Source organism: Odontesthes bonariensis, chromosome 4 (genome assembly GCF_027942865.1).
Source record: "Odontesthes bonariensis isolate fOdoBon6 chromosome 4, fOdoBon6.hap1, whole genome shotgun sequence".
Taxonomy (NCBI): domain Eukaryota; kingdom Metazoa; phylum Chordata; class Actinopteri; order Atheriniformes; family Atherinopsidae; genus Odontesthes; species Odontesthes bonariensis.
The window spans coordinates 1033081-1046909 of NC_134509.1; the positions used below are offsets into that span (position 1 = coordinate 1033081).

General features: G+C 55.6%; 2 protein-coding genes across 6 annotated transcripts in view; both read right to left on the bottom strand.

Annotated features, from left to right (window-relative positions):
* Positions 1-1072: 1072 nt before the first annotated feature.
* LOC142378194 (uncharacterized) lies at positions 1073-2666 on the bottom strand. Its single transcript, XM_075462453.1, has 2 exons — positions 2514-2666; positions 1073-2471 (listed from the first exon to the last, which is right to left on the bottom strand). Exons 1-2 carry the CDS (start codon positions 2664-2666, stop codon positions 1935-1937), a joined length of 690 nt encoding a protein of 229 aa, XP_075318568.1. The 3' UTR covers positions 1073-1934.
* Positions 1073-13829, bottom strand: part of LOC142378179 (mechanosensitive cation channel TMEM63B-like) — a 221053-nt gene continuing 208296 nt past the window's right edge. For 4 of the 5 annotated variants that reach the window (XM_075462425.1, XM_075462426.1, XM_075462423.1 and 1 more), the window contains 6 exons: positions 11509-11671; positions 11316-11421; positions 11052-11219; positions 10152-10267; positions 7328-7411; positions 1073-5572 (listed from right to left, as the gene is read on the bottom strand). In XM_075462425.1, coding sequence (XP_075318540.1) covers positions 5375-5572; positions 7328-7411; positions 10152-10267; positions 11052-11219; positions 11316-11421; positions 11509-11671 — 835 coding nt within the window. In that variant the 3' untranslated portion in view covers positions 1073-5374. The remainder of the gene's footprint in view (positions 5573-7327; positions 7412-10151; positions 10268-11051; positions 11220-11315; positions 11422-11508; positions 11672-13829) is intronic. The other variant, XM_075462424.1, reaches the window with a different exon arrangement.

Genomic DNA, 13829 nt, shown 5'->3' on the forward strand with positions numbered 1-13829 from the left:
GGATCAGGGGTTCACTTAGTTTCTCACTCACTGCTGCTACCAGCTGCTGGATCAGGGGTTTACTTAGTTTCCCACTGCTGCTACCAGCTGCTGGATCAGGGGTTCACTTAGTTTCTCACACACTGCTGCTACCAGCTGCTGGATCAGGGGTTCACTTAGTTTCTCACACACTGCTGCTACCAGCTGCTGGATCAGGGGTTCACTTAGTTTCTCACTCACTGCTGCTACCAGCTGCTGGATCAGGGGTTCACTTAGTTTCCCACTGCTGCTACCAGCTGCTGGATCAGGGGTTCACTTAGTTTCTCACTCACTGCTGCAACCAGCTGCTGGATCAGGGGTTCACTTAGTTTCCCACTGCTGCTACCAGCTGCTGGATCAGGGGTTCACTTAGTTTCTCACACACTGCTGCTACCAGCTGCTGGATCAGGGGTTCACTTAGTTTCTCACTGCTACTACCAGCTCTGGATCAGGGGTTCACTTAGTTTCTCACTCACTGCTGCTACCAGCTGCTGGATCAGGGGTTCACTTAGTTTCTCACTCACTGCTGCTCCCAGCTGCTGGATCAGGGGTTCACTTAGTTTCTCACTCACTGCTGCTACCAGCTGCTGGATCAGGGGTTCACTTAGTTTCTCACTGCTGCTACCAGCTGCTGGATCAGGGGTTCACTTAGTTTCTCACTCACTGCTGCTACCAGCTGCTGGATCAGGGGTTCACTTAGTTTCTCACTCACTGCTGCTACCAGCTGCTGGATCAGGGGTTCACTTAGTTTCTCACTCACTGCTGCTACCAGCTGCTGGATCAGGGGTTCACTTAGTTTCTCACTCACTGCTGCTACCAGCTGCTGGATCAGGGGTTCACTTAGTTTCTCACTCACTGCTGCTACCAGCTGCTGGATCAGGGGTTCACTTAGTTTCTCACTCACTGCTGCTACCAGCTGCTGGATCAGGGGTTCACTTAGTTTCTCACTCACTGCTGCTACCAGCTGCTGGATCAGGGGTTCACTTAGTTTCTCACACACTGCTGCTACCAGCTGCTGGATCAGGGGTTCACTTACTTTCCACAGACACAAACAGCAGATGGAGCCAGTTTTATTGATCATGGAACATAAATAGGACGTAAATGTTTCTGTACATACGGAGAGAAAAGTAAAAATAAATAGAGTCACAGCAATAAATTAAAGCATGAGATGAACAGAAACTATTTACACGTTATTTTTACAGCTTTCTGCAGCTTCGGTTCACATTCTTCTTTCACATTTCAGGAACTTCAACAACGAGTTAAAAACTATGAAAAGCAAAAAGCAAAAAGCTGATTATTCTTCTTCTTCAACACGTGTTCAGTATCAAATACCTCAGTCAGCAGGATACAAAAATATCACCCAGAGACCCCAAGCTGTCAGGCTCCAGCTCAGGACCCAGGACCCAGGACCAGATCCAGGACCCAGGACCAGACCCAGGACCCAGGACCCAGGACCCAGGACCCAGGACCCAGGACCCAGGACCAGACCCAGGACCCAGGACCCAGGACCCAGGACCCAGGACCAGACCCAGGACCCAGGACCAGACCCAGGACCCAGGACCCAGGACCCAGGACCCAGGACCCAGGACCAGACCCAGGACCCAGGACCCAGGACCCAGGACCCAGGACCAGACCCAGGACCAGATCCAGGACCCAGGACCCAGGACCCAGGACCCAGGACCCAGGACCAGACCCAGGACCAGATCCAGGACCCAGGACCCAGGACCCAGGACCCAGGACCAGACCCAGGACCCAGGACCCAGGACCCAGGACCCAGACCCAGGACCCTAGGACCAGATCCAGGACCAGACCGGACCCAGGATCCAGCACCCTAGGACCGCAGAACAGACCTAGGACCGGACCCAGGACCCTGCACATTGGGTCGATGATGAATAAATACCTGGATCAGGTCTGGATCAGGTCTGGATCAGGTCTGGATCAGGTCTGGTTATCTCTATGATCGGTTTCGGCACTCGGTCCGTTTCAGATTTCAGTCCCATTGAAAATCCTGTTCCAGCCTTCTTCAGGTCTGACACGTGCATGATTATCCGGTCCCATGAAGTTCTAAGCTGAACCCGGATCCTGGGGTTCAGAACCTGGATCCTGAGGCTCAGAACCTGGATCCTGAGGCTCAGAACCTGGATCCTGGGGTTCAGAACCTGGATCCTGAGGTTCAGAACCTGGATCCCGAGGCTCAGAACCTGGATCCTGGGGCTCAAAACCTGGATCTTGGGGTTCAGAACCTGGATCCTGGGGTTCAGAACCTGGATCCTGAGGCTCAGAACCTGGATCCTGGGGCTCAAAACCTGGATCTTGGGGTTCAGAACCTGGATCCTGAGGCTCAGAACCTGGATCCTGGGGTTCAGAACCTGGATCCTGAGGCTCAGAACCTGGATCCTGAGGCTCAGAACCTGGATCCTGGGGCTCAAAACCTGGATCCTGGGGTTCAGAACCTGGATCCTGGGGTTCAGAACCTGGATCCTGAGGCTCAGAACCTGGATCCTGGGGTTCAGAACCTGGATCCTGAGGCTCAGAACCTGGATCCTGGGGTTCATGTGCGTACAATCAGGGCCGAACATCAACATCTGAACACATCTGCGGGTTCTCCAGCGTGTGGCGCCGGTTGGTCGGCCGGCCACAGCTTTCATAGTCCAGCTCTGCGTCAGCCTCACGCACACACACACGTGCACGCTCACACACGCACAGTGCAGAACATCAGCAACACAAAAGGAGCAACGCAAACCGATGTAAACATTATTGTAAGAAACAAAAGAAACACCTGAGACTATTCCATCATTGTCACGTCGCTGTCCGCCGGCACGGTTCCTGCTCCCGTCGCCACGGAGACAATAATGGCGTTCTACATGACCAGCAACATTAGTTTCTAACTTCAGTTATACGTAGAGAAGCCGCCACGGCGTGAGCGTCGTTTGTTTATGTGTCAATATCTGTCCACCAGGGGGAAGGACGGAGCCAAAATGGCTCCTGATGCTGGAACATCGGAAATATCCTGCGACCTTTGGGCCAATCACAGCTTCAGCAGATAACCCCGCCCACCTGCGACCTTTGGGCCAATCACAGCTCCAGCAGATAACCCCGCCCACCTGCAACCTTTGGGCCAATCACAGCTCTAGCAGATAACCCCACCCACCTGTGAGCTTTGGGCCAATCACAGCTCCAGCAGATAACCCCGCCCACCTGTGAGCTTTGGGCCAATCACAGCTCCAGCAGATAACCCCGCCCACCTGCGACCTTTGGGCCAATCACAGCTCCAGCAGATAACCCCGCCCACCTGTGAGCTTTGGGCCAATCACAGCTCCAGCAGATAACCCCGCCCACTTTTTTATTTGATCACGAGAAGAAGCGTGACGAAGACACAAACTATCAGACCTGCTTCTACGTCTCTCTGAAAGTTTGGTCTTCTTCTTTTTCCAGTGGTTGTGTTTCCGTGCGGCTGTTTTAAGAAAAACTTTTTCCACTTTGTGCAAAAATCACACAATGGAAACACAGAAAAGTCCAAAGAAAAACTAAGAAAAGGTGGAAATTTAGCGCTAGCTACAGGATATCCCGATGAACCAACCCTAGATGAGCACATATTGGTGGTGGACGGATAAAACTCACATTTTATTTAGCAAGGTTTCTGAAAGGTTCATTAAGTTTTATGACATTTGGAAACTCAGCTAACGCTAAGCTACGGAAGAGGGATGAAGCTCTCTAAGCTGATGAGCCTGAAACCAACTGAGCATGCTCTGGAAGTCAGTGGGTCGAGATTTACCGATTAGTTCCCTCAGAAAGTGAGTCCGCTTTCAACCGAGTGCTGCTGGCCAGACAACAGACTGAAGGATGGAAGCGTACGACACGAATGCCGATGAGTGAGAACACCGGAGCCGCAGGCTCAACCTCAGCCGGGCCGCAGGCTCAGCCCGGCCGCAGGTTCAACCTTAACCCGGCCGCAGGTTCAACCTTAACCCGGCCGCAGGCTCAGCCCGGCCGCAGGCTCAGCCCGACCGCAGGTTCAACCTTAACCCGGCCGCAGGCTCAGCCCGGCCGCAGGCTCAGCCCGACCGCAGGTTCAACCTTAACCCGGCCGCAGGCTCAAGCCGGCCGCAGGCTCAGCCCGGTTGCAGGTTCAACCTTAACCCGGCCGCAGGCTCAGCCCGGTTGCAGGTTCAACCTTAACCCGGCCGCAGGCTCAGCCCGGCCGCAGGCTCAGCCCGGCCGCAGGCTCAGCCCGGCCGCAGGCTCAGCCCGGAGCCGTGATGCAGCAGAAACACCAGACGTGATTTTATATTTTAAAGGTTTTTACCACAGTGAAGGAAAACCAAACTAACCCTAAAACAGACGGAGGACCCGTCAGAGAAGCTGTTTCTGTGTTTCTGATGGAGACGTCGAGTCCTACAGGATTAGCAACAAGCTAACGCACACACTCACACAGAAACAGCGCACACGTCAAAACACACGGAGAACGTTTCCCTTGAGAGTCCTGACAGCTTCAGGCGTGGAGGGTGGACCTTCGGACGAAGAGCGCTGCTCCTCTGCGTCGACCCGAGATCCAACGACCCAGGAGTGGCTTAGAAAGAGTTCCTACAGCTACACAGACACCAACATCCCTGCTCCCTTCTTCACATTAAGGTAGTTCAGGTGAAATAAACCCAGAAAGGAAAATATCCTCGAGTCTGGCCCGCCGGTTCTGGAGCTGAACGCTCATCCAGGGGGACGTGCTGCAAAGAATGGGATGGAAACACGGCGAGTTCACAGGGTTCGCACAATCCTGCGATGAATGGCGTCGTCCGAAGACAGCGTTTAACGCTTTTTAACAACATGCAGCGAAAGCTCGGCAGGTCGTTAGAAAAACAAAACGGATCAGCGAGCGGCGAGGAAGGAGCCGGCAGGGAAGAGGGAGGCGCTGCGTCTGCGTAAGCGAAGCGTCTACGACTACGAGAAGTGGCGTTTGGCAAGTTACTTAGCGCTCCGATGCCGGAGGGTGGTGGCGACGCCATGGGCTCATCTGGAGGAAAAAGACGCCGTCGGCCGTCGACAGGTCGAAACCAGGTGACCTGCGGACGGGTCGGGAGTCAAGACACGAAGTGCAAACGAACAAAATCCAGCCCAGGCACAACTTTGAACCCCCAACGAGAAAAAAAACAACCAACGATTTGGCTTTGTGGTCATGTACAGTGGCGTCCTGCTGAGGCAGTTCGATGCCCGCGGGCCTCAGCAGCGTGCGGGGCTGGATGTGGGCGACCCAACGCCGGCGTCAGAGATCAGGGTCAAGTCTTCAGGCTGAGAGGGGGGCGGAGAAGTGATCTTAGGACCCCAGACTAGCTCCGCCCCCTCCCTCTAGCCCCGCCTCCAGCTACTGGTGGACCTCGTTTGCGATCAGACTGTCCTCCCCCGACTGGAAATCCGCCTCGTTGATGCTGTTGCCTCCGTTCAGCAGCTCCTCGTCCTGGGAGGAGCCCCGGTCCTCCTCGCTGCCGCCGCCCGGCTCGTCCGAGTTCGGGTCCTGGAGCACCTGGGCGATGTACATCTGCTGCTGCTGGGCCTGCTGCTGCTGCAAACAGAACCAGAACCGGTTCAGGACCGGGTCAGAACCACAGGGGCCCGTCATAGGTACGTCAGCGGGGTTACGACCACAGGGGCCGTCATAGGTACGTCAGCGGGGTCATGACCACAGGGTCCGTCATAGCTACGTCAGCGGGGTTACAACCACAGGGGCCGTCATAGGTACGTCAGCGGGGTCACGACCACAGGGGCCGTCATAGGTACGTCAGCGGGGTCATAACCACAGGGGCCGCCATAGGTACGTCAGCGGGGTCACAACCAAAGGGGCCGCCATAGGTACGTCAGCGGGGTCACAACCAAAGGGGCCGCAATTGGTACGTCAGCGGGGTCACAACCACAGGGGCCGCCATAGGTACGTCAGCGGGATCACGACCACAGGGGCCGTCATAGCTACGTCAGCGGGGTTACAACCACAGGGGCCGTCATAGGTACGTCAGTGGGGTCATGACCACAGGGTCCGTCATAGCTACGTCAGCGGGGTTACAACCACAGGGGCCGTCATAGGTACGTCAGCGGGGTCACAACCACAGGGGCCGCCATAGGTACGTCAGCGGGGTCACGACCACAGGGGCCGTCATAGGTACGTCAGCGGGGTCACAACCAAAGGGGCCGCCATTGGTACGTCAGCGGGGTTACGAACACAGGGGCCTTCATAGGTACGTCAGCGGGGTCACGACCACAGGGGCCGTCATAGGTACGTCAGCGGGGTCACGACCACAGGGGCCGTCATAGGTACGTCAGCGGGGTTACGACCACAGGGGCCGTCATAGGTACGTCAGCAGGGTCATTACCACAGGGGCCGTCATAGGTACGTCAGCGGGGTCACGACCACAGGGGCCGTCATAGGTACGTCAGCGGGGTTACAACCACAGGGCCCGTCATAGGTACGTCAGCAGGGTCATTACCACAGGGGCCGTCATAGGTACGTCAGCGGGGTCATTACCACAGGGGCCGTCATAGATACGTCAGCGGGGTCATTACCACAGGGGCCGTCATAGATACGTCAGCGGGGTCACGACCACAGGGGCCGTCATAGGTACGTCAGCGGGGTTACGTCCACAGGGGCCGTCATAGGTGCGTCAGCGGGGTTACGACCACAGGGGCCGTCATAGGTACGTCAGCGAGGTTACGACCACAGGGGCCGTCATAGGTGCGTCAGCGGGGTTACGACCACAGGGCCCGTCATAGGTACGTCAGCGAGGTTACGACCACAGGGGCCGTCATAGGTACGTCAGCGAGGTTACGACCACAGGGGTCTTCATAGGTACGTCAGCGAGGTTACGACCACAGGGCCCGTCATAGGTACGTCAGCGGGGTTACGACCACAGGGGCCGTAATAGGTACGTCAGCGAGGTTACGACCACAGGGCCCGTCATAGGTACGTCAGCGGGGTCATGACCACAGGGGCCGTCATAGGTACGTCAGCGGGGTTACGACCACAGGGGCCGTAATAGGTACGTCAGCGAGGTTACGACCACAGGGCCCGTCATAGGTACGTCAGCGGGGTCACGACCACAGGGGCTGTCATAGGTACGTCAGCGGGGTCATGACCACAGGGCCCGTCTTAGGTACGTCAGCGGGGTTACGACCACAGGGGCCGCCATAGGTACGTCAGCGGGGTCACGACCACAGGGGCCGTCATAGGTACGTCAGCGGGGTCAAGACCACAGGGGCCGTCATAGGTACGTCAGCGGGGTCACAACCACAGGGTCCGTCATAGCTTTTGGTTTCAGCCGACACTCACCTGAGACTTGGTGTTCGGGGAGGATGAGGAGCGAGCGGGGCGTCCGTTCTCCACGGTGTCCACTTCGTTCTCCTTCGTGTCGATCTGAGGAGGAGACGGGCAGAGTGAGGCAGAGAGTGGGGCAGAGTGAGGCAGAGAGTGGGGCAGAGTGAGGCAGAGAGTGGGGCAGAGTGAGGCAGAGTGGGGCAGAGAGTGGGGCAGAGTGAGGCAGAGTGGGGCAGAGTGAGGCAGAGTGGGGCAGAGTGAGGCAGAGTGAGGCAGAGAGTGGGGCAGAGTGAGACAGAGTGAGGCAGAGTGGGGCAGAGTGAGGCAGAGAGAGGCAGAGTGGGGCAGAGTGAGGCAGAGTGGGGCAGAGTGAGGCAGAGAGAGTGAGGCAGAGTGGGGCAGAGTGGGGCAGAGTGGGGCAGAGTGAGGCAGAGAGTGGGGCAGAGTGAGGCAGAGAGTGGGGCAGAGTGAGGCAGAGAGTGGGGCAGAGAGAGGCAGAGTGAGGCAGAGTGAAGCAGAGTGGGGCAGAGTGAGGCAGAGAGTGGGGCAGAGTGAGACAGAGTGAGGCAGAGAGTGGGGCAGAGAGAGACAGAGTGAGGCAGAGAGTGGGGCAGAGAGAGACAGAGTGAGGCAGAGAGTGAGGCAGAGTGGGGCAGAGTGAGGCAGAGTGAGGCAGAGTGGGGCAGAGTGAGGCAGAGTGGGGCAGAGTGAGGCAGAGAGTGGGGCAGAGTGAGACAGAGTGAGGCAGAGAGTGAGGCAGAGTGGGGCAGAGTGAGACAGAGTGAGGCAGAGAGTGGGGCAGAGTGAGACAGAGTGAGGCAGAGAGTGAGGCAGAGTGGGGCAGAGTGGGGCAGAGTGAGGCAGAGAGTGGGGCAGAGTGAGGCAGAGTGAGGCAGAGTGGGGCAGAGAGTGGGGCAGAGTGAGGCAGAGTGAGGCAGAGAGTGGGGCAGTGTGAGGCAGAGTGAGGCAGAGAGTGGGGCAGAGTGGGGCAGAGTGGGGCAGAGTGAGGCAGAGAGTGGGGCAGAGTGAGACAGAGTGAGGCAGAGAGTGGGGCAGAGTGAGGCAGAGTGGGGCAGAGTGAGGCAGAGAGTGGGGCAGTGTGAGGCAGAGTGAGACAGAGTGAGGCAGAGTGAGGCAGAGTGAGGCAGAGTGAGACAGAGTGAGGCAGAGTGAGGCAGAGTGAGACAGAGTGAGGCAGAGTGGGGCAGAGTGGGGCAGAGTGAGGCAGAGTGAGGCAGAGTGGGGCAGAGTGAGGCAGAGTGAGGCAGAGTGGGGCAGAGAGTGGGGCAGAGTGAGGCAGAGAGAGACAGAGTGAGGCAGAGAGTGGGGCAGAGTGAGGCAGAGAGTGAGGCAGAGTGAGGCAGAGTGAGGCAGAGAGTGGGGCAGTGTGAGGCAGAGTGAGGCAGAGAGTGGGGCAGAGTGAGGCAGAGTGGGGCAGAGTGGGGCAGAGTGAGGCAGAGTGAGGCAGAGAGTGGGGCAGTGTGAGGCAGAGTGAGGCAGAGAGTGGGGCAGAGTGGGGCAGAGTGAGGCAGAGTGAGGCAGAGTGAGGCAGAGAGTGGGGCAGTGTGAGGCAGAGTGAGGCAGAGAGTGGGGCAGAGTGGGGCAGAGTGAGGCAGAGTGGGGCAGAGTGAGGCAGAGAGTGGGGCAGAGTGAGACAGAGTGAGGCAGAGAGTGGGGCAGAGTGAGGCAGAGTGGGGCAGTGTGAGGCAGAGTGAGGCAGAGAGTGGGGCAGAGTGAGGCAGAGTGAGGCAGAGTGAGACAGAGTGAGGCAGAGTGAGGCAGAGTGAGACAGAGTGAGGCAGAGTGGGGCAGAGTGGGGCAGAGTGAGGCAGAGTGAGGCAGAGTGGGGCAGAGTGAGGCAGAGTGAGGCAGAGTGGGGCAGAGTGAGGCAGAGAGTGGGGCAGAGTGAGGCAGAGAGACAGAGTGAGGCAGAGAGTGGGGCAGAGTGAGACAGAGTGAGGCAGAGAGTGAGGTAGAGTGAGGCAGAGAGTGAGGCAGAGTGAGGCAGAGTGGGGCAGAGTGAGGCAGAGTGAGGCAGAGAGTGGGGCAGAGTGGGGCAGAGTGAGACAGAGTGGGGCAGAGAGTGGGGCAGAGTGAGGCAGAGAGTGGGGCAGAGTGAGACAGAGTGAGGCAGAGAGTGAGGTAGAGTGAGGCAGAGAGTGAGGCAGAGTGAGGCAGAGAGTGGGGCAGTGTGAGGCAGAGTGAGGCAGAGAGTGGGGCAGAGTGGGGCAGAGTGAGGCAGAGTGGGGCAGAGTGAGGCAGAGAGTGGGGCAGAGTGAGACAGAGTGAGGCAGAGAGTGGGGCAGAGTGAGGCAGAGTGGGGCAGAGTGAGGCAGAGAGTGGGGCAGTGTGAGGCAGAGTGAGGCAGAGAGTGGGGCAGAGTGAGGCAGAGTGGGGCAGAGTGAGGCAGAGAGTGGGGCAGAGTGAGGCAGAGAGACAGAGTGAGGCAGAGTGGGGCAGAGTGAGGCAGAGAGTGGCGCAGTGTGAGGCAGAGTGAGGCAGAGAGTGGGGCAGAGTGAGGCAGAGTGAGGCAGAGTGGGGCAGAGTGAGGCAGAGAGACAGAGTGAGGCAGAGAGTGGGGCAGAGTGAGACAGAGTGAGGCAGAGTGAGGCAGAGTGGGGCAGAGTGAGGCAGAGAGTGAGGCAGAGAGTGGCGCAGTGTGAGGCATAGTGAGGCAGAGAGTGGGGCAGGGTGAGGCAGAGTGAGGCAGAGTGAGGCAGAGTGGGGCAGAGTGAGGCAGAGAGTGGGGCAGAGTGAGGCAGAGTGAGGCAGAGTGAGGCAGAGTGAGGCAGAGTGAGACAGAGTGATACGGCGGCCCGTCACTCAGCTCAAGCTTTACCTTGTAGTTGTGGGCGCTCAGGTACTTGAAGTGTCCGAAGCAGACGTGTGACAGACAGACCACGATGGTAATGATCAGCACCACCAGGGTGAACATGGAGGTCGGCGTCTGGAAGCCTGGCGGAACGATGACAACAGACAGCGTTCAGCAACCGGAGACACCGACATATTTTACCCCAACGCGTCCCACATAGGAGGAGCCTTTGCTTCAGCCGAGGGGTCGGAGTCACTGGCCCTCTGTTTCGGCTTCAGACCGCGGACTCACCTGACTCGGACCTGATGGTGGAAGGCGTAGTCTCTGGCTTAAAGTCAATTTATGGTCGGTGATGCAAGACGCATACGCAAGCCCTTGCGTGTGTCACCTCAATTTTCTTTTTTTCTTTTTTTTTAAGGATATTTTTGGGGCTTTTTATGCCTTTAATGATAGGACAGTTGGAGAGAGACATGCAGCACAGGGCCGCTCGGTGCGGGACTAAAACCGGGGCCAGCTGCAGCGAGGACTGTAGCATCTGTACATGGGGTGCCTGCTCAGCCCACTACGCTAAACTTCACGCAAGACGCAAGCGCAAGCCACTATCTACATCTATCTTCCGGTTTCATCCCCTAATAAAAGACCGCTGTTTTCAAACGCCAAGGTAGAAAGCGAAGAAGAAAAAGAAGAAGAAGAAGAAGAAGAAGAAGCATGAATCCACTCGAAGAGAGACTTGCCGATGAATTTCCTTTCATCGTGGTAGGCTTCTCTAAGGTCGTCATTGAAAAAACCCGCTGCTCCACCTACTGTCCTGGCGGTGAATCGCCACGCAGCACACGCAACCGCCGACAAAGCAAAATGAAGCATAAACGTCTCGAGCCATTAACGCAAGCGCAAGGGCAGTTAGAAGAGGTATAACTCAGGCTTTACCTGTGCGCACGGTGGAGAAGAAGAGCAGCCAGAAGAGGCAGAGGATGGGGGCGGCCACCACCTGAGTCACGGCTCCGGAGTGGATCTTCTTGTCCAGCTTGGAGGGCAGGTATGCGTAGTACATGTTGTACCTGTCCACCAGGTGTTTGAGCAGCATGTACATCAGACCTGCGGGCACAGGGGAGCAGACACACCGTGAGCCGGACCGACCTGAGACCAGAACCCGAGACCAGACCTGCTGATGCGTGCGGCGGCGGCGCTGACCGAAGGGCACGATAATGGGGCAGGTGATGCTGTAGGCCATCACCACCGTGAAGACGTTCATCATCCAGGCGTACGCCGCGCCGAACTGGAACTCGTAGGCCTGATGCTGCGGACGCCGGAGAAAGAGACGGTTAGAGGACAGAACCAATCAGAACCTTAGGCCTGCGACGGCTCGTTCGGCGCCGGTTCTCACCCTCTTGACGTTCCGGCGGTCGGCGGCCGAGCGCGCCAGGCACAGACGGATCATGTACATGAGCAGGCCGGGGATCCTCAGCAGGTCCATGGCGTTCCCGATGAACGCCGAGGCGATGACGTAGTTGACAAAGAACGCTCCGTTATCCGGCAAGAAGACGCACCTGAAGGGGACACGAGTTCTTACTGACTGAGGGAAACATTTATGGGATGGAGGGAGGGAGGGAGGGAGGGAGGGAGGGAGGGAGGGAGGGATAATGGATGAATGATGGATGGATGGATGGATGAATGATTGAAGGATGGATGGATGGATGAATGATGGATGAATGATGGATGGATGGATGAATGATGGAAGGATGGATGGATGGATGAATGATGGATGAATGATGGATGGATGGATGAATGATTGAAGGATGGATGGATGGATGAATGATGGATGAATGATGGATGAATGATGGATGGATGGATGAATAATGGAAGGAAGGATGGATGGATGGATGGATGGATGAATGATTGAAGGATGGATGGATGGATGAATGATGGATGGGTGGATGAATGGATGGATGAATGATGGATGGATGGATGATGGAAGGATGGATGGATGGATGAATGATGGATGGATGGATGATGGAAGGATGGATGGATGGATGAATAATGGAAGGAAGGATGGATGGATGAATGATGGATGGATGGATGATGGAAGGATGGATGGATGGATGAATAATGGAAGGAAGGATGGATGGATGAATGATGGATGGATGAATAATGGAAGGATGGATGGATGGATGGATGGATGAATGATGGATGGATGGATGATGGATGGATGAATGGATGGATGAATGATGGATGGATGGATGGATGGATGGATGGATGGGTGGATGAATGGATGGATGAATGATGGATGGAAGGATGGATGGATGAATGATGGATGGATGGATGATGGAAGGATGGATGAATGATGGATGGATGGATGGATGAATGATGGATGGATGGATGATGGATGAATGGATGGATGAATGATGGATGGATGAATGATGGATGGGTGGATGGATGGATGGATGATGGAAGGATGGATGGATGGATGGATGGATGAATGAATGATGGAAGGATGGATGGATGAATGGATGAATGATGGATGGATGGATGGATGGATGAATGGATGGATGGATGAATGATGGATGGATGGATGGATGGATGAATGATGGATGGATGATGGATGGAACGATGGATGAATGGATGGATGAATGATGGATGGATGGATGGATGAATGGATGAATGATGGATGGATGGATGGATGGATGAATGATGGATGGATGGATGGATGGATGAATGATGGATGGATGGATGAATGATGGAAGGATGGATGAATGATGGAAGGATGGATGGATCTATGGATGGATGGATGAATGATGGATGGATGGATGGATCTATGGATGGATGGATGAATGATGGATGGATGGATGGATGGATGGATGGATCTATGGATGGATGGATGAATGATGGATGGATGGATGGATGATGGATGGATGGATGGATGGATGAATGATGGATGGATGGATGGATGAATGATGGAAGGATGGATGAATGATGGAAGGATGGATGGATCTATGGATGGATGGATGAATGATGGATGGATGGATGGATGGATGGATCTATGGATGGATGGATGAATGATGGATGGATGGATGAATGATGGAAGGATGGATGGATGGATGGATCTATGGATGGATGGATGAATGATGGAAGGATGGATGAATGATGGAAGGATGGATGGATCTATGGATGGATGGATGAATGACTGATGGATGGATGGATGGATGGATGGATGGATGGATGGATGGATGGATGGATGGATGGATGGAAGGATGGATGAATGACGGAAGGATGGATGGATCTATGGATGGATGGATGGATGGATGAATGATGGAAGGATGGATGGATCTATGGATGGATGGATGAATGATGGATGGATGGATGGATGGATGGATGGATGGATGGATGATGGAAGGATGGATGAATGACGGAAGGATGGATGGATCTATGGATGGATGGATGGATGGATGAATGACGGAAGGATGGATGGATCTATGGATGGATGGATGGATGGATGGATGAATGATGGAAGGATGGATGAATGACGGAAGGATGGATGGATCTATGGATGGATGGATGAATGACTGATGGATGGATGGATGGATGGATGGATGGAAGGATGGATGGATAAATGGATGGATGGATGAATGATGGAAGGATGGATGAATGACGGAAGGATGGATGGATCTATGGATGGATGGATGGATGGATGGATGAATGATGGATGGA